Source organism: Balaenoptera acutorostrata, chromosome 1, assembly GCF_949987535.1.
Source record: "Balaenoptera acutorostrata chromosome 1, mBalAcu1.1, whole genome shotgun sequence".
Classification (NCBI taxonomy): domain Eukaryota; kingdom Metazoa; phylum Chordata; class Mammalia; order Artiodactyla; family Balaenopteridae; genus Balaenoptera; species Balaenoptera acutorostrata.
In genome coordinates, this window is record NC_080064.1 from 57,913,195 (window position 1) to 57,934,341 (window position 21,147).

The 21,147-nt window shown below is 38.4% G+C and overlaps 1 protein-coding gene across 17 annotated transcripts in view; it reads left to right on the forward strand.

Moving 5' to 3' along the window:
• SGIP1 (SH3GL interacting endocytic adaptor 1) overlaps positions 1-21,147 on the forward strand; it is a 224,863-nt gene that overhangs the window by 129,271 nt on the left and 74,445 nt on the right. For 10 of the 17 annotated variants that reach the window (XM_057530639.1, XM_057530689.1, XM_057530695.1 and 7 more), the window contains 6 exons: positions 10,643-10,667; positions 11,635-11,686; positions 13,012-13,097; positions 16,110-16,202; positions 17,598-17,672; positions 19,783-20,274. In XM_057530639.1, the coding sequence (XP_057386622.1) occupies positions 10,643-10,667; positions 11,635-11,686; positions 13,012-13,097; positions 16,110-16,202; positions 17,598-17,672; positions 19,783-20,274 (823 nt within the window). The remainder of the gene's footprint in view (positions 1-10,642; positions 10,668-11,634; positions 11,687-13,011; positions 13,098-16,109; positions 16,203-17,597; positions 17,673-19,782; positions 20,275-21,147) is intronic. The other 7 variants (XM_057530717.1, XM_057530654.1, XM_057530658.1 and 4 more) reach the window with 1 other exon arrangement.

Consider the following 21,147-nt stretch of genomic DNA (forward strand, 5'->3'; position numbering starts at 1 on the left):
GAGCTGATCACATAGCTCTACACCAATGTTTGTACAAAGCTGTGCCGCTTCCTTGGAGCCTTGGTAACATATATCAGCCCCTGAGGTCACTAATGGGCAGAGAGATCAACAGTTAAATAGGAGCTAAGTGAAACATTTATAGGAGCTGGTGAAGGAACCATTACAACTGGGGCCATATCCCTTGGGCTATATATTATATACAATTCAGCCTTATTTCAGAGAGCAATTCATCTTTCTATATTTTAAAAGACGCTGTGCTTCAAACATTTGTATAATGTTTTAATGACCACAAAAATAAAATTCATAAACATGCTTTGAGTGCCTACTGTGTGACTTGCACTCTGTTTGGGGCTAGACAGAGGCCATTCATAGCCATTACTGGGAGCTAATAATCAAATGGAGACATCTAAATAATACAGAACAAAATAAGAACTGCAAAAATATATACTAGCCATATGTATCTCTGTTTTCTCTGAGGCTGATAAATGCCAGGGAACAATTTGTTCTAATTGGAAAGGCCCTTGGGGAAGGCCCTCATAGAGGAAATATTACTGGCCTTGAAGAATAAGTAAGATGGTAATTGAGAGGGAGGGAAAAGGCATCAAGGCTGAAGAAACAGCTTGAGTAGAAGGCAGGGAAGTGTGAGTGTACTACAAGTTCAGGAGACGAGAAGGAGCGTCTGCAGCTAAGTGTAGGCTTCATACAGACAACAGTGGAAGACGAGGGAGTGAAGGTAAGCTGAAGCCCATCACGAAGGCATTAAATTACAGAATGGAGGTTGCATTCTATTTTCTGAATAATAGGGAGGTTTTTGCAGGGCAGAGTAATACATTGACTCCACTATTTTTGGAAAACATTTCTAGGGATGGTACAAAGGATGGATTTAAGAGATGAAATATGGAGGAGGTTGGTGGAATACTACTGTCAGCAAGCAATGAAGCCCTCATTAAGACAGTTGTGGAGGAAAGAAAAGAGCATTCCCAGGGGCCAGGGACCACTCACCAGGAAAATAATTTGTCATTGCCCAATGCGGGGTGGAGACAAATGAAGGATGAGATGGAAAAATTGATGGTTCTAGCCAGAGTATCTTGGGAGAAGATACTAGGTACAAGGTTCCCTGACAAGATTAGAATTTTGGGAAAATCTCACATTTTAGTTTCATGCTTGGCTGCAATGCATTCATGGAATTTTCCCGCTCCTTTCAATATTACAAAGCATAATTCTCTATTTTGAAAGTACAAAACTATTTGATAAAAGTAAACCATTCAAAAGAGAGCTTAGAATGTGCTCAAATGGAGGCCACACCTATGTCCTCTATCGCTTGAACTTGGACAGGAGGCAAAACTACCTCAACCCATCTTAGGTTTTCAGCTGGGACTCTTCAGCAAAAAGACAGAATTAACAAGAGGAAAACGAACATAAGTTTATTAACATGTCTATTTCTTGTATACCTGGCAAACACTCGGGAAAGATGATTAACTCAAAGAGGTGGCTTCAGAATTCAGGATTAAATACCATCTTAACAAGGAAAAGGGAGAGGGTTGGAGGCTTCTTAGGGGAGAGTAATTTAGGGAAGATGAATGGACCCTTGGAAGCATAGATGAGAAATATAGTTTGTGACAGAGTTTGTCTGGATATGGTGTCAATTTCTGGTCTCGGCTCCTATGATGAGTCAGTCCTTCCTGGTTGGTGAAACCTTTATGACAATTGAGTTCCTTTTGGAAGATTTATCTTTAGGCAGATTAGGGTTGTTCAGAGAAAGCCTCTCCTGATTTTGCTGTTTTCAAGTGCCTACAGCTCAAAACAATCAATATGGCCAAGCGGCATGTTTTGGGGTGGTATAAAGCCGGCAGCCTGGGTATGACTATATCAGACATCCACAGGAAGCATTTATAAAAGCCATGCCTTAGAGAGCTGCTTTAAGTAAGGTTATTCTGAACCTTGAGTGGTATCTTCTTGAATATACATTTCACCTCTTTCATTTTCTCTTTATTTTTCCTCCTCATGCCTACGCTTTTAGAGGAAAAGTCCGGTAAGAAACAACAAATCCTTTCTACATCTTGGCCAAACATTGTTTATTCTGTTCATTTTCATCATCTGCATATCTAATGACTGACTGTGTTTAACACCTAAACAAGATTCTGAATTTTAAAAACAAACCTTTGTGAACCAGGATACAGTCTAATTATGCCCCACGGGGATAAAAGAAAGCTGGTTGCTAAGTGATTTTCCAAACCTGTTATTAAGGGCCACAGGGTAATTTTGTAAAGATTCACCTCTGCCTCAATCACAGGCATATGTTCAAATATTTTAGTATTAAGTTTCATTTATTGTAGCTTCCACTTGGGTTAGTCAAGCTACATATATTTACCATGAGCTAGGCAAACATTTTTTTGTTAAATTTTTTTTGAATGTACAACATGATAGCATCCTGAGTGATGCTTGTGAAGCTGGCCTAGGAAAGGGAAGTTGTCTTGTTTTCTTCTTGTTTTTTTTTTCAATTAATCTGAAAAATTATCCCCTTCTGGAGTTGTCAGAGACAGAAAAAGGAGATCTTTATAAAGTGCAAATCACCTCTTACATGGTCCTTTTTACCACCAGGGTGATTTTCAGTGGCAGTACAGATCTGTTAGGATGTACCTACATCTTTTTTTTCTTTTTTTTTTAAGAGCAACAATGAAACAGATCTACTAAAAAAAAAATTAAAAAAAATAAAAAAATGCACTGTTCTTGTCTCAGCTGCCTAGTTTATGGGAACATGTTCCCAGAATGCTGATGCATGGCTGACACACGTGACCTCTCCGGTGGAAAATATGAAAATATTGTGTTTCCATGTTAACACACACCGAGAAGTAGTTGGTTGTCTGTTGACCTCACCTAAGTGGATGCTGTAATAATTGCTAAACCTCCCATCCTGCCCATTGACCCAAGCCTGGCCGTCTCTGTACCACATGCAGGAAATGTACTGGTAGCAATTCCATGTGATTTGAGGAAGGAAGAACAGAAGACACAGGAAGAACAAAAGACAGAATCAAAATATTACAATTTGTCAAAATATGGACCCAATGACGTTGCTTCCAAAAATAAAATTAGTACAATTATAATTATTATTATTATTAAATTGAATGGCCCACTTCTGTGTAACTGCGAATCAACTCTGTCACATGCTATGTGACATACATATCGTTGGTGCGCTTCAGCAACCTTTCATCGTATTGCCAGCTATAAATTGGTACTTTCCATCTACCTCTACAAGGATTAAATTATGAGCCACTGCAGCTGCTGACCTTCAACACTCCCTGAAAGGAGTTCAGAGTGGAGATCAGGAATGAGGCAATCTGTGCTCTGGGAAAAACTGGCAGAACTTCAGATGGTTAGATATTTTCAGGAGAAGATTTTTTGAGCCCTATTGTTGCATCTCTTTGTATCTAGAAAAGCACTAAAATCCTTCATGGTGATGTCTGCTCCTCATGACTAGCAGCAGCCTTCTGCAAAAAAATATGTGCTTGATTGCATGTACTCCCCCTTCACCAAAATCACATGTGTACTGACCTGCCCCCCCTACCTCTTTGGAGCAGTTTCTCAGAGCTTTCTGAAATGCTGTCTCCCGAGCTATAGTCCTCACTTTGCCCCAAATAAAACTTAACTCACAATTCTCACGTTGTGCATTTTTTTCTCAGTCAACAGTATTTTGCCAATTTCATTTATTCTCTTTGACCCTGAATCTTTCTCTGAATTATCCAGATTTGGCCACTTCAAATATTGACAGGACTAAGTAGTCTGAAATGTATCTGCGGTGCTTTAAAAACTTTTTGTTCCTCATTGGTTTTCCTCCTGCTGTTCTTACAGCAATTTCAACTACAAGCACTCCTTTGCATTGTTAGCTGTGCCTTAAGGATGAGTCCTTCTCCTGCTCCCCCGCCTCATTTTTCTTTGGCAATGCCCATGTTGTTGATGTTCAAACCAGTCATCTTTTAGTGATATCTTGGTTAGTAATAGGCTCTTTGTGTCTCTTCCTAAATGGAATTTCAGAAGATCATCTCTACCAAGTCCTACTGGATCTGGCAGGCATTCACAGTCATCTGACTTGTAACAGATATGGGAACAAATTTAAATATAGACACACACAACAGTTGGCGGGGGTGGGGACATCAAATAGGTGCTTGCCAGATGATAGATTATCTTCACCCTGAAGCATTTGAAAGCAAATAAGAAACTGGTTAGGACCATAATAATAAACATAATCATCATATATTCTAATTCTTTCCTAGAAAATTCACTACCATGAATGACTGAATTTGCTATGACTAGACTGTATAAAAATAATATTTGTTTGGTGCTTTGTGGCTTTACACGTATTTTCCTCTGTTTCCCTATAGCACTGAATTTTAGCAAATGAGGATGTTGTAAAGCTTCAAAACCTGAGGTTGGTTATTTAGTGATTTTGACAAGCCGGACAGATTGTGTTTGGTTACTTCTTTTTATAAATATCTTAAAACACTCACCCGCATTGGCAAAGACTAAGTTAGCCTACTTAGCTGAATTTAAATTAATCCTTTTGTGCAGAAAAATAACAAAACAAAGCTGGTGTGGGGTAAGGACACTGTGGGTGCTGTGAGGACATTTACTGAAGTATTTTCTTTTAGGAAGGCATATTCATATAGCCAAGTATATAAATTTTAGAAATGCAAAATGTTCTGACCAAAGATCTTCATTCTAGTGACCAAATCATAACTTAGTAATGTATACCCACTTTGAAAATAGCCTCAAAATACAAACTAAGACTTATCTCTAAGTTGAACATCAAAATAAAAGTAGAGGGGAAAATAAAATGTTTTTCAATACCTTCTCCAGAATGCATCAGAAGGTCAAGAGAAGTCAAGGAATTGAACAATTAATGTTTAATTAGGAACACAAGAAATTTGTTCAGAAAACAAATAGACCAATTGCAAAGTCCCTGTTTGAGTAATCAGGTGAAATAATAATAACAGTAGATTTAAAAAAACTTGCTGAGAGCTTATTATGTGTGATACAAATGTCTGCAATCAGAGACAAATTGGCCACCTGCAGATTCTGAACAACTGAAGAGATGTTTTGTTTGGTCATGCAGTTAAAAACAATTTTAACGCCATTTAAAAACCAGAATCTTTGAAGTTAAAAAAGAAATCAAGATATGCGTCTTCTCTGACAACTCTGAAGATCTGGCAGCATTAGGCCCATATTTTTGTGCTGCAAGCATGATGCCCCTGAGTTGTGGCCATTTCACCAAAGCTTTGTGAAACTCTCATTCCCTCGTGCACAGCACCCTTGCTCCTTGCCCTGCAAGCTTTTGAGTTTGTGATTTAACATGGAGAGTGTGCAGCTTACAGAATATATCAAGATCAGATACAGAATGGTTCCTTCTGCCTTTGAAGCAAATTCTATACATTGGTAGAACAAAGATAGAATGCTAAAGGCCTCAAAGTTCCTGGGAAATGACAGGAGAAAGAGTAAAGTAAAACTTTTAAAAGGAAAGCCTCTCCCCTCCTGGCGGATAATGATTTTGCTGTCCGTGTTCAGCAGAACCTACAACTGCTTTATGCTCCTTAATGGTGATAATTAGTGTATAGAAAGCCCTTCAATTTGACTTCTGGAATTCCTTTTATTTTGCAGGTTTCAGATCACTTTTAATTATGGACCTTGAGGTTTTCTGGGTCTGACCTTTCCATAGCTTTTAGCTGGATCTTCTGTGACTACATGAATTTCAACAGATGTTCCTTGATGTTCCTTTTTTTCACGTTATCTTTTACTAGAAAAAATACAGACAGGAACTACTGATTAAAATATATAGGTTTTTAATTCACTGGACTTAATTTGGGTGAACTTATATAATTGAAATTATTTTGAAGTGTTGTTGTCTATAATCTTAATAAAGCTTATTGAATTTAAGGTTCTGCCTCTATATGGTTGCAATACACATTTTATTTTGCATTATTTCTCATAAACATCTTGGGGGAAATTGTGTCACTTTTAATCCCCTCTTTGCTGTATTTTATGCTGCTTTTAAGAAGGAAATGTTTGACATGAAATTAAAGCTAAAATCATAAATGCCCACACCTTCTTTAGTGAAGAACTTTAGCCTGGTCATTAAAGAATTATAAAGTCTAAATCTTTATATAAAAGAGTGCTTGGATTTCTCTCAAAACACAGTATGAATTCGTCAGTAAAAGAATGTAAGCCCAGAAATACATATTAATGTGTCCTTTTTTCTAATTTCATTTAAATTGCATCCATGCATATAGAGAGATTTATAAGAAAGATGGGATCAGTATGGAACAGAACTGGAAAAATATGGCAAATAATAAAGTCTAAAATATTACAAGTAAAATCGACTGGAGTAGGTATAAAAGACTATAGGTTTTTATTTCTTGTCTATGTTATGGAGAGTAGAATCATCTTTTTCATTTAAGCAACCTTCTAGATACTTTTGTGTTTGTGCTTCTTGCTTGGATTTTGGAATTTGGCCGGTACTGGGTCCCAGGTAGCCTCTGGTGAACTCACAGGCTAGCCCATATCCTGAAAGTGAAACTGAGCAACAGCTCTTTTGCTGCTCACATCACAGTCACTCTTGTTACTACAGAAAAATCCGAAAGAGGGACAGCAACCAGAGATTGCTGGGGTAAATTGATAGCAGCCATGATCAAGGTTTGAGGAGTGAAAGAAAAAAGTCGTAGGTCAGCATGTTGTGTTTTTCCAGGCATCATCTGGTCCACCAGTGTTTTATTGGTGCTGGACAGTTTTCATCATTCCCAGCTGTGCTTGTCAGGATATCCTCATCTTCCCCACCACATTCTACCCGTTGGCAGAGGCTGCCCAAATCACACCAGGCCAAGAACATATACTTTAAAAAAGTCCTCATCCGCACTCATTCCACAGAACACTAAAGAGAAGGGCCAGGCAAAGAAGAGGTGTCTCTAATCCTGCTCTCTGATTTTTGGAGGCTCTGATTAAAGCCTGAATTATGTGGGAAATGCATCATGTCTATGATGTTTGCTAACACCCTTTTGTGTGGGGAAACAGTTTTCTCTGTACTACCCAGTCTCTAAAACTCCCCTCCTCAAGCAATATGAAGAAAAACTCCGTGTGACAAGACATTTAAATCTATCAGTAAAGTTTTCTTGTGTGTTTCTGCTTTGTCTGTATGTACACATAACTGAAACTAGTACATCCCCATTAGCAAAGCTATATTATGCAATGGATAGATTCTCCTTAAGGTTCTCCAAAACCTCATTATGGTTTAAATAAGCCACAAACACAATGACTGCCTGTCTTCCTTTGGCCTGATTACCTGGAGTGTGTGTTTAGTTAGCTGTTTATGAAATCTTCTATTACCCAAGCCTGTTGACTGATCCATCATTCTCTGACTAGGTGTCTGTTCTCTCTTCCTTTTTGCTGATCACAGAGGCGCAGCCCGGTAAGAATCCTCAACATTTTTACCTTAAACATGTATAGAGATAATTCTTGCCTAGGCAAGGTGGCCAGGTTGGCTTCTTGTTAAATTTATGATAACCCAGTATGAACGAGGCAGATGAATTAGGTTTAGTGGCTGAAAGTCTCTGGTCTTATATGTGTCAAGAGCATGTTTTAGGATCATCAGAGCACTTTTCCATAACAAATTAAACTAATACATAGGTACCCCAACTCCTAGTGCTAAATGTAAAAAACGTGGTGTGTGTGTGTATGTGTGTGTGTGTGTGTGTGTGTGTGTGTGTACAAGGGCTGGAGATTGTCCAGAAATCACCATAGGAATTTATAGCAAGGTGATAATAAAGAATAAGAAAACTGTAAGGCAAGTAAGGAAAGAATTTGTAAACCACATTGTTTTTAAGCCTGAATTTAATATAAGTAAGTCCCTGGACCATAGCTCAAATTGTTCAGTATACTGATATACAGTCATACACCATCATAATTTCTGTCTTGGGAGGAAGAGACATACTTTCAAGTCAATCTTTCTAGGCTGTCACATATATATTTCCTCACTGAAGGCAAATCAGTATTAGTTTGCACTGTTCAAAGTAAATCTGTCATTTTCCTCAGGTTGAGAGTGTGATAAATTTGAGGCAACAAGAAGAGACTTTGCTATGTTTGAAATGACCCCTACCTGCCCAGTCAGTCCCTTGAGAGAGGAAATGGAAGTGAAACAATGCTGTCAGAAAGTAGGCCTATGCCAATTTGATCAGTCAATTACTACTTGAGACAAATACTCCGCGCCAGCTGACAAGCTGTGGTTCTCTGTTTAAGCCACGTAGTTGATGATCAAAGATAACACCTACAGGGCATATGTGGCTGATTCCAATCCAGCAGTGGGGTCACAGCTCAGATTATGACAAGTTACTCCTTTTTTAAAAAAAAGAAAAAGAGTGAATTAACTAAGGCAAAATGCAGGAAGTCTATTCACAGTCTACCTATAAAGACAGTCCTTGAAAGGAGGAAAATGTGGTCACTTGGGGAGGAAAAGGTTTCAGGATTCAATAGGCTTTTTTCCTGAATGTGCTTTATGTGGTCGACATCACCTTAACCTTGTTCTAGAGTTGTCCTGTTTCGACAGCAAGGCCATCAAAGATCTGTATGCCGGATCATGGGACAATGGGACTTTCTTTTCTGTTGCTAATGGTTTCCTGCTTATTGTTTGAACATCTGTTCCTTTCTAAATTGATATGATTTTATTCTTTCTAATTTCTAAACAACAGTTTTCTTGCATATTTCTGCCATGTCTTGCTTCCTCTTCACTGATGATTGTTCATTCATACGGAATATTTAATAAAATATTACAGAGGCTTCTTGTCTAGTGCCTCTCAACAATAAACATCTATCAAAGGAATTGATACACTGGGAAATGATGAATACCAATGAACACCAAAGAAGCTTTGTATCTTTCTTGGTTTCATGAATATTACATTATAAATAAAGGGGTAAGACAGAGACCAAAAGGTCTTCAATACAGCTTCTGGGGTCCCCTAACTCCTGAATTTCAGGTCTCACTATACTAGGTAGGTCCTATTCCCTCAGTGTCAACCTCGTGATTGACTACTTGGACCTAAAGCCTCCACCTGACCTTTTCCTTCAGACTTTATTAATAAAAATCTGGCAATCTGAGGCTCTCCAACCTAGAAAAACATGTTAACTCCATTTGAACAATTTGTTCTCTTATTATTTTGTCTACAGAGTCTTATTTTCCAAAATCCAACCCACATCAAAACTCCTATAATGACCATAACTGATTTAAATGATCATATTTGTTTTAAATATTTATTAATTTAAATGAACATGTTAACTTAAACATACTGATTTAAAGTGTTGATCTATTAAAATAAATAAAATATTTATTAAAAAGTTTTTACTAATAATGTATTAATAATAATCTCTATATAGCACATACATGCAAGTCACTAAAAAACATCTAGTGGATCCTTATTCAGTCTGAAACTGCTCCTCTATTGTAAATGAGTTCAAATGAGACAAAATTCTGATAAATCCTTAGGAAAGAGGGAAAGAACCTTCTTATAGGTCTGTTACAGAGGTGCTACATCTTGTCCTGAGTTGTTTATGTTATCATTTGAGAGAAGAAAACATCTGTGACCACCATGTTGAGCCTTCACCAAAGTAGGAAAGTAGAAAAAAATGTGTTTGGTTACCACCCACCAAACTCATAGTCATAACCTTTTGAAAACTTTCTTATACTTCCACTTCCCCAACCTGAACTCTGCCCCTGTCATTCTCCTAAGGAGGCCCTGCCAAGCCATGTCCCATCTTATGAGGCCACGCTTCTAGTGGTCTGCTTTTCTGGAAGTATCACATGCTAAGGACCTTTCACAGCAGTTTTGAACCAAAACTTGAATCAATCCTCTGTTATCAAAATAATTTTCTCCTAGGGCCTTATAAATCTGAAAATGACCTTCTCAGATTATTCCTGCCAGGGAAATTGTCGTTCCTATAGAATCACAGTGCCTTGAGCTAAAGGAATGATGCCCAATTGATACCCAACTGATAGGTTGTTGCCCCCATGGCAGGCAAGTGAAAGAAATTGGGGTAGGTTGGGCGGGTGGGAAAGAATGGAATTCTCTGGTTCCCTGAATAGAACAGCCCACTCAGTGGTAATGCCTTCAAGTTTTCCTTCTTTTTAACATTTTCCACGTGTATCTTTAAAAATTGCATTCGTAAACTAATGACTGTTTCTACAAGCAACTTATGGACCCCATCTGATAAGAGCAGAGAGTACTCCTCATACAGTCTGTAATTTTTAAATATCAAACATAAGTTAAACATGGATTTACTTCCTTGTCTGCTAGATTTCAAGGTTTTTTTTTTAATAGACTATTCAATATTTGCTTTAATTTACCAAATCTACCCAGGTAAGGGTTTTTTTCTGGTTTGGAAGACTTATTATTTACTCTCTTTCCTCTCTGTAATCTTTGAGTAAAATGAAAAATTGATTTATATGTGTGTGTCTACAATTTCCAACTTGAATGCAATTCTGAGAAAAAATTCATTTTTCCCCAACTGCATTTCTTTGAGTTCAGTTTAATTGCAATGACAGAAATATACATATTGTACATAACATATATGTGGTCTTAAACCTTATAGTGTCTATTTCTAATTCTAGGGTGCAATTAAAAGGAACTTATCCAGTAAGTATATCTTAGCTACCAGAAATAGAGTACGATTTAAAAGAAGGAACAGTTCCTTGGATCTTGGAGCATATATACATTTGACTTATACACTCTTGGGCTTGATTTTTAAGGCTTACAAATGTCTTACTCTTACAGCAAAGAAATCTTGTAATGATAAAAGAAATCTTGTAATGATAAAAGGGCTCAGTGGGTTCTGAATGACTAATGTTTAGATCCTGAAAGTGAATATGTTTTTGGGTAAACATTGCTATTTTCTTCCTATATTTGTCAACTCTTACTGTATCATTTGACTTTAGAAATGAATTTAATCAAGTGTGTGTTTGCTGATTGGGGTAGGGAGAGGAGGAGGGCTGAAGGAACTGAAGGTAGATGCAACTTACCCATTTTTGTGTTATTTGATGTGAAAATCTTAGTAAAACAAAGCGATATGAAATAGGTTATAATATACATGTGGCATGATTTTCTTCTGCTGCAAACAGCACATTCTAGGAAATTTTAAATGAATGGTTCCTAGTTAAAGGTATAACATTTTCTTGGCATTTCAAGAAAAGAACAGGCAGAGAATGCTGGATTCATGCACTATGTACATATGGCCTGGCTTAGTATTCTCTTATGGTAATTGAGAAGCAGAACTGATCAAGGCAGCAGGCATTCAAAGAATGGTGTGCTATTCCACTAAGCTCTACAGTGTACACATCTTCCATTTGCTGGCTTATCATGGTAATTCCCTGGTTAATTAGTTTTATAAATGCCAAAGAAAATGCTACTACATATGCCTAATATATGGCTGTTGCATTGCCAGGGGAGAGGGTTTGTTTTCTGGGTTTGTTTTGCAAAGTTTTCACATGGAGTTGCCTATTGATGGGACTTAAATCTCTAAGTGTTTCCAAACATAGCTCATAAGACATAAAAGAAGAAAAATGGTAAAAATATGCCTAAAAATTCCCTTTGTCCTGTGCATCAGGTGAAGAAGTAGCGAGACCCAGGCGTTCCACACCAACTCCAGAACTCATAAGGTGAGCATGAAAAACACTAGTTGTGTTTTATGCAAGGCATCATGCACTGTTAACAATGAAACAAATCTCCTTTGGGCTAAAGTCTCAGCATCTAATAACAAAGGGCCTGCCCATATGTGTACGTCACAGCAGTTTCAAATATGTTATCATTTCTCCGATGTGCAGCCTGAGGGAGACCTTTAGGAAAGTACTGTGTAGTCATCTAAAGTAACATCTATCAGAATATGGAGCCCCTCACTAATGAGAGGGTTAAATATCTACATGAAGGCGTCATTTGGTGTCTGGAATGCTGACCTGAAATATGATTATATTGCCTTACAAAGAGTAGCCTGTTTAGCTGGCTACGGTTTTGTGATACATTCTACTTGCCACACACCAAAGGAATCTTCTATTTTGTTTTTTGTTTTTGGCAAAGCACTGTGTTTTACACTGTGTAATCCTTGGGATAAGTAAGTATTGTGCACATGAGCAATGTTTCCCCCCAAAGACTCCTATTTCTATCTAAAGGCTGGATCCTTTTAACTTTCCCTCCTTCTCTAACCCCTCCCCTCTCCTCTTCACCTCTTATCCCCCAACACACACAGAACTCATCAGGAGCAATGAAGGGAATCAGGTCTGGGGAAGAAATGGAGATAATTACGCAGCTTTTCTTTAATAATCAGTTTAAGTAATAATTAGTAGAAAGGATGAGCGTCTAACTTACTACCCGTCTTTCCCCCCTGATTTCTCAATGCTCTTCTTTTTCTAATGTGCAGTATTAAGGTATTAGGAAGTTATAATTAGTCAACTGTGTGGGGTGGTCGGGGGAGGATGGAAGTTAGAGGCTGGTAGACTCAGTTTCTTATTCAAACACAAACTTCCTGGTGCCTTGTTTTTTAATTTCCCTGTGCCTGACTTTCACTAATCATAAACCCACATTAACTACAACACAGAGATGCAGTGAAGACAGATATAAATGGTTTTTGACATCTTAAGAGAAGAAGGTGCTTTGCAATAAACTGTTATCTTTAGTAATCTCTTCTAGGTATAGAGACTCAGATGCTCTGAAAGAGTTTCTCTCTTCATCTTATTTCTTTTGGACCAGCCCCTTGGTCCCCCACTGAGAACGAGGGATCTTACCTCCTACTGATCCTTTTGTCCATATACATTTGACCTCTTCATAAATATACTTTTTAGCCCCTCAGGAGCTTGAGTACATACATATGTATGTACATAAGTGCACACATATGCATCGGCCTTACTGTGGAAAATAATTGAAAGCTTTATATCTTTTTTAACATTAATATTTCCTTTCTCTATGTTTTGCTGTAATGTGTGTGATTCAGCAGAAAACCTCCAGATGACACCATGGCACTTGCTCCCCTCTTTGGCCCACCATTAGAATCAGCTTTTGACGAACAGAAGACAGAAGGTAGGAAAAGCTCTGTATATCTATAGATTTGTTTTTCCTTTCAATAAAGTATAACTTACCTAGAGTAAATGTGTTTTGAGGCATGTTTTTAATGTATATCACCAGATCTTCATGTGAGAGAATAGTTCTGATCTAGGTGTGCTCTCAGCATGGGAATTTAGTTTGCAGACCTCTAGTATTTCAGGATTTGAAACTTTACTTCCAGAAGTAGCTAAGAGCTAACAAGTTCACTCTTCAAAAGAGGTCAATAAGAATTACTGCAAATCTCTACAACTCACTGGATGGGGAACAAGTGTTCTATTAGCCAAACAGCCATTATTATGGAGCCAGACCTTCAAATTCCCCATCATAGGCCCTGTCATGGTGCTATAGCCTCTTTGACCACATTTTCTCTCTTGTCCGCCTCATCAGTGGAGGTGTCAATTGGATTGCTCACACAATAGACCCTGTTTGCAGGTTCAAGACCCAGGAATGACCTTAAATCATTTAGCAACTTAGAAATAAAATGTTATGGGAGAAAATACATTTTGGTTGTTGTTGTTGGGTTTACCTATTAAATATTTACTCCTAGAATTAAATATTTTAACTTTTAAACATTAACCATTTTTGGATGGCTGTGAGTAATGTATACCTTGCTGACATAAAAGAAACTCTTTATGAAAGGGATCTAATCTATTCCTAAAATGTATTTATGTCCAATGCATGAATCTCCAGCAGCTATATATTTGATAATATGGGATGTTTTTATAGAAATCATTTGATTTAAGACCACTATGGTTATGTACAATCAAAGATGATTTTTCTAAGACCAGTTGGTGAAGGAAGTTAGATTTAAGTGTTAAGGACAACAAGACTTGAAAGCATAGTGAGTAGGCTAAGATACAGTGACAAAGAGACTCCAAAGTACAGTGAATTAAACAAGATAGAATTTTATTTCTGTTTCATGTAAACAGCCTCAAAGTACACAATGTAGGACTGGTTGGGCGGCTCTTCTATCCTCAGCATGTGGCCTTCATCTCTGGGTGCAAGGGGACTGCTCCAACTCTCACCATCAGAAGAAAGGGGGGCAGGGGAGGACCCATGGAACTCACTGCCAATTCTTGTAAGAGCAAAACCTGGAAGAGACACACATCACTTCCAACCAGAGCCCATCAGAAAGAATTTAGTGCCATATGGCCTGCTTAACTTTAACTGTAGAAGAAAGGGAGAATGGATCCTGGGAGACAGCTAGCAGCCGGCCACAGCTGAATATTTTTCAATAATGTAGTTAGCAAAGTGTATAAAGAACATCCCTAAATACTCCTTCAGTGATTTAAATGTCTACAACTTAGAATCCATCAATAAAGGTGGCCCTGCGGTGAGGTTCTCAGTTATCTTATTAACCGATCTGTGATCAGTCTCACTTTTAATGGCATAAAGACATGTGTAGTGACTGAAGGTGGGGTTTGATTTGTTGCATTTGAATCTACCTATTAAAAAATCCCATAACATTATATAAACCTGATAGACAAAATACAAAACAGTTCTTAAAAATCAAAGTGGTGTCCCACACTGAATCTATGAAAAACCAAATGCTACATCACATCTTTGGAGAATGTGTGCTTTCATGTTAAAACAAAACAGAGCTAAGACCATCATTGAGGTTTGTGGTGGAGATGAGATACACACCTGAACTTGTCAATGAGCCTGGCTTGATTGTTCTTTAGGTGGTTTCAGCCCCTGAAATTCTGTAAAGTTCCAACATTTGCACCGAGCATACTAGCTCTTCCAATATCTGCACCTACTTTTCTTATCTACTCACTCTTACTTTTTTTATTGATTCTTCTATCACTAGTTTACAAGGCCTGAGAGGAAAGTGGATATTTTTGGAGATAGGTATGCACGCCTGGGATCAGATCTTAGCTCTGCTACTTTCACCATGTATGTCATTGAGCAAGTTGTTTAATCACTGTAATCTTCGGTTTCCTGAATATCAACCACATGGTGGTGTGGTGAGGACTAAAATATATCATAATAGCTACTGGCCTTGTGATAAGTGTTTTACATGTATTTTATATACATTATATTTATATACATTACCTCCTTTAATCCTTTTAGTAACTCTTTGAGATTGCTCTTATTATCTCTACACTGAAGGAAGGGAAGTTCAGAGGTTACACGAATTGCCCAAGGTCCTAGAGTAAGCGTAGAGGCTGGATTCAAATCCACATCCAACTGACCTCCCAGCCTGTTTTACAACCTAATGAATTACAAGCAGTACTTACACAGACCCTGGCACATGATAGGTGCTGAGAAGAGCTAGTTCATTACATTGTTACCATAGCAACAACCAAAAAAAAAAAAAAAGAAGAAATATTAGATTCAGTGCCCTTAGGCCTAATACCTAATTGCCCTGATTTTCTTTAGATGCCTAAGGACTTATTTATTTTTCTGGTTCTCTTAATATGTTCACCAAACATTTTTGAATAATTTAATTTCTCTTTATGATACTGTAAAAGGATTGTTTAAAGACCCCGTAAGATCCTTTAAAGGTGGGAACCACTGTACAGAATTTAGGCATCTTCATTCTTGAAGCCTATTCATAGCAAACTTTAAATAAACCGACTTAAAACAAATGTCCATGGGAGTAATGCCTGGATTTTCAAGTGGGTGCCAGAAAGGAGCCAGTACATGTATTGACATTTAGAATGTCCTTAAGTGACCAACCAGGAAAGAATGCAGACGCTCTGTTTTGCAAGTTTTTATTTAGCTATATGTGCACACACAGACACCCCCTGCGCACATGTGTGCGTGCGCACACACACACACACACACACACACACGCTCTGCTCCTATGTCCATTCTCTGCTTGAAAAGAATGAGGAACAACACATCTCTAAATTAATTTGCTAGGACTGAGGGAAGACAGAAATAATTTTGTGAAGCTCAACTTTAAATTGAAATTTTAAGTTCTAAACTCAGGACGTTTCTTTTTTGAACTCACCCTGGGAAATTTTCTTTTTATGTTTCCAGTTCTTTTAGATCAGCCTGAGATATGGGGTCCAGGCCAACCAATTAATCCAAGCACGGAGTCGCCAAAGTTAACAAGGCCTTTTCCCACTGGAAGTAAGTTATGTGTCTGCTCTGTCTGGAAAAATAAGTGACTCATTTTACTGTCTGCCTGCATAGTGAAATGAGGCAACTCTTACAAAGTCTACATAAGCCACATTTGGACTGTTTAACATTAAGAAGAGATGTTATTCTGATAAGCTTTAGAGTTAAAGGGACCTAGGACAGTTGGTTGAGACAGGAATAATATAATAAATAAAGTAGAATAAGTAACTTGGAATCATAGCTTCTTCTGACGTCCCACAGGCTCATTCATTCATTCAATAGGTTTATGTAGGAGTGATAAGCAAGTGAACTAAAGACCCTGCTATGCTCCAGGCATGGGCTAGCACACAACACAGAGCTAACCAAATCAGATAAGGTCTCTGCTAGTCCTACAGAACAACTGAGGCTGCAGAGAATAGAGAGGACACATTGAGAGGAAAGAGTGATAATTGGAGAACAAGAGAAATGATGCCATATGGTAGAGAGAAGCTGAGACAGGAGATCAGGGCAAATTCATCTCAAAGCAAAGAGAGCCATCATTTCCACTTATTCCAGAATGCCCCCAACCCCTACTCCAGGTGGCTGGGGAAAGAAGTCCTGAAGAAAAAAGTGAACTCATCAAATCTACCAAATATAGCAGTGAGAGGAAAACATACATTTAAAGAAAGAATAAGAAAACAGAGTACCTGTTGAAATTCTTAACTTTGCCCACAAAGTGACAAGCCCAGTTCAGAAGGATGAGTCTCTGGGTTGGGGCTATAATACAATACTTTTTCTATCTCATGGATTTTTTTAAGCTATAATTTCATCAAAGGAATCTGTTCATTCTTCCTTGATCCAAATCATTTTGCTTCAGTCTTTCAAAAATATACCCAAATGTAAGACATATAACTTTGAGAAATCTTTCCAGACTCCATCCAAGCCATAGTATCCTGACTCTATTAAAAACCCCTCACCTGAGCCCCTACCCAAGCTGTGCTCATTGTCCTTGACCATAGTCTGAACAGTAATTGCCTGTGACCATGATCTTCATTCATTCAGTAGTAAATTCCTTGAGGGCAGAGGCGCGTTGTAGTCAACCCCATGTCCTTCATTCCTAGTACAGGACACGGGACCTCGTTGGTACTTGAGGCATATTGGACAAAGGAACGAATGAATGAAATGATGGTGTTATTGTTGTTACTATCTGACTTTCTCTTGACAAATTCTTATCATAAAATGGAAGAATCTGAATGAGTCCTGCTTCAATCCCTTAGCTTTGAACTTTAAAGAAGATGGATTGTTAATGGCTATTCCTTTTCCAATAGCAGAAGTATGAGCGAAAGCCCCAATCCTGCCTACCTAGGGAATACTGTGTAACTTAGGGAGAGTGTGATCAGCAATGCTTGGCTTCTTATCTCCTGGCAGCACCTCCACCACTGCCTCCAAAACACGTACCAGCCACCCCACCCCGAACAGGCTCCCCCTTAACAACTGGACCAGGTAAGCTCTATTTTTTCTGTTCTGGGATGACGTGGCAATCAGCAGTGGCCCCGTACCTCAACATGCTCTTGATGTGTTGGAAGCTATAGGCTAGACTAAACATGAAACTGTTTGCGTTCAGTTGTATTGCCATTACATTTCACTATGTAGACTTCTTTTAAAGTATCACTCCCAGGTTTCACAAAAGGGTTCACTTTTACCACATTTACTTGTGAGATGGAAGAAAACAAACTCAATATCAAAAGTCATTGTTCAATTGACATCTCACTTCATTGGATCTCACTGTAATGGTTTACAAATTAAAAGGCATAATTTGTATTGTTCCAAGAACCAATAAGTTTTTTTCTAGAATTAAAACTGTGTCATCCACAATGATAATAAAATGGTTCCCGGGATATGCAGCATACAGGTAAGCTTGGGTGGTGGGAATTTTTCCCAGTAATTATTAAAGTATTTATTATCCCACGGCAAAGAGATGTGTAAGGATGATGAAATATGGCAAGGAACTGCTGCATGCCTTTAGACAGATAATTTCTAAGGTACATCTTTACCGTCTATTAAAATCAATACTATGTATTCCTACAGTTTATAATCTACCTAGTCTTACTGGACTAGCAAGTCAAAAGCAGTAGTAGTTATTTTATGTGCCTGGGTCCTTAGAACGCAGTTCTTCATCACCTTTGGAATTCTATTGCAGCTTCATCCTTAGCTATTTATGCAGCCTGGTGAGTTTGATAGCTGCAGAGTGGGGTATTTATCAACAAGAGCAAATGCAAGACATAGTCATTTATGAAATTGACATTGATTCAGACCCAACAGAGAGTCATCCAGAGTGTCACAGGTAAAGGTGTTTGCAAGTTCAAATCATTTTGGCCCCTTGGATTCCCGTGAATGTGTTAGAGATAAATAAATCTACCAGCAACAAAATTATAAATATTGTGGCCCACGCAAACTGCTATCCCATTTATCTGTAGCCTTGGAACCTTGAAGGTTAACTCTTTTCCAATGTGAAATATGGAAATACTAAGCCGGCTCTTATAGCTAGGTTATTTAAAGGTAAAGTGGCTTCTGCTCACGCCTTGCAATTATTTAGGTAACAATTTCTAATTTGAATAACCTCGGTTTAGTAAAAGGTACACTTCCTCACATTTCAATTGGTATCAAGTATTTCCTGCCAAGCTGTAGAAGATAGTTTTAATTTTTTCTCTTATTACTGATAAGAATTAAAAAGAATAGGTAATGCTAATATTTAAGCAAAACAGACTTTTTTGTTTTGGGACTTCAGATAGATAGATATCAGTTATGCCTTTGATGTTAACAGGTTAGACTTGAGAAAAGAAATTATAAAGATGTTTTTATAATTTTCTTCCCTATTAAACAGGTATGTATGTAACAGTTCTAATGAGTAGTAAATGTATTCTCATTATCCTATGTGTGTGTGGTGTGTGGAGTGTGTATGTGTATGTTTGTAAATATTCATGTGGGGATATCTCTTTAAATAATCTTTGTGCTGTGTTTCTGGTGTGTTCAAGGTGGAGGATATACAACTAATTATGATGTGATAATTTTTTTTAACTAACAGATATTGTCATTAGTTTCACTGAAACATTTTCATTTAATATGCCAGAGTAGACAATCTTTATCAAATGAGGGTGATTTCCAGCTATCAGTTCTTTTTCAGTTGTGTCCTCTGTATTTCAGTAGGCCAGATTTTCCAAAGGGACCTCCCTTTTGGAATTTCCAGTTCCAGAGCTTGTACATTTCTGTGAACCTAACACTGCCTTCTCAGAATGACCACACTTTGCATGCCTGTGAGCAGCCTTGGAGGGCAGTCGCGTGCTCAAGTGCTTTCGATGATGGTAGAAGTAGCCAACTCGGGTCACCCCACACAAGGGTAAATAATAGCAAAAAAGGCGATACTCATATTGTAGACACAGAGAACTCTTCCCTCCCCTTCAACTCCAATCAAGATTTTCCATTGTGAAATATGCCCACCTAGGCACCTCACAAGACAATCTATTTACCAGGCTTTGCCTCACCCCTCCCACTGTCCATACAAATAATTTTAACAAAGTCAATTAAATTTTAAAATCAACTACTTTAACCACAGGAAATGACCAGTCAGCCACAGAGGTCAAAATTGAAAAACTACCATCAATCAATGACTTGGACAGCATTTTTGGCCCTGTGTTGTCCCCCAAGTCTGTTGCTGTTAATGCCGAAGAAAAGTGGGTCCATTTTTCTGATACATCCCCGGAACGTGTTACTCCAGAGTTGACTCCAAGGGAAAAGGTGGTGTCCCCACCAGCTGCCTCAGACAACCCAGCTGAATCCCCGCCTCCGGGCCCCCCGGGCCCTCCTGGCCCCCCAGGACCTCTGAGTCCTCCTCGCAATGTACCATCGCCACTCAACTTAGAAGAAGTCCAGAAGAAAGTCGCTGAGCAGGCCTTCATTAAAGATGATTACTTAGAAACAATCTCATCTCCTAAAGATTTGGGGCTGGGGCAGAGAGCAACTCCGCCTGCCCCCCCACCACCCACCTACAGGACTGTGGTTTCGTCCCCCGGACCTGGCTCGGGCAGTGGTACGGGGACCACCAGCGGTATGTCTTATGTTTGAGTGTGCTTCGTGTGACCGGGAATGGCCGTGGCTACTGCAGTGTGAGCAACGCCTTCCTCCCGCCTGGCAGCTGGCTTTAGAGCTTCAGCCATCCCTCCTTTGGTGTGGGTGTCCTGTGCCCTGTGGCATGTCCTAGTCCATTGAATGCTCACGGTCATAATGCAAGTCTGTGGATGTGTCCTACCCTGCACTTGCAGCCCTTAGGAGTGCCCTGCCTTCCACCCTGCAGATAAGGCATATATTTTTTAAAGAAAGCTGCGATGTCATTGTTTAGAATTCAGGAAGAGTTCTAGAAAGACAGGTTTCACAGCAAATGAGTTTCATGTTAAATGTCTGATTTCCTCATCAGATGCCTCCACGAGAGCCCTAGTTTGTTTGGTTTTTTTTCATTTTTTTTCTGCTTTATTGAGATATAACTGACAAAATTGTAGGATATTTAAAGTGTACAACTTGATGATTTGATATCCACACACACTGTGAAGGATTCCACCCACCAAGTTAATTAACACAGTCCATCACCTCACATAGTTACCTTTTTTTTTTTAGTGAGAAATTTAAGTTCTACTCTCTTAGCAAATTTCAGTCATTCAATACAGTGTTATCAACTATAGTCACCATGTTATACATTGGATCCTCAGACATTATTCAACTTATAAGCTTATAAATCTATGTTTGTATTTTTTTTCAAGAGTCCTGGTTTTTGTAGATCAATGCGTTTTCTTCTATTTTTTTTTGTTTATTTTCCTTATTGTGGGAGAACTATGTTGACTCCTCTAATGACTTCAGAGAAAAAGAAGTAAGGTTTGAAAAGGAGATTTTAGAGGACAGCAAAAAAAGAGGCTGCCTTATTGCACCC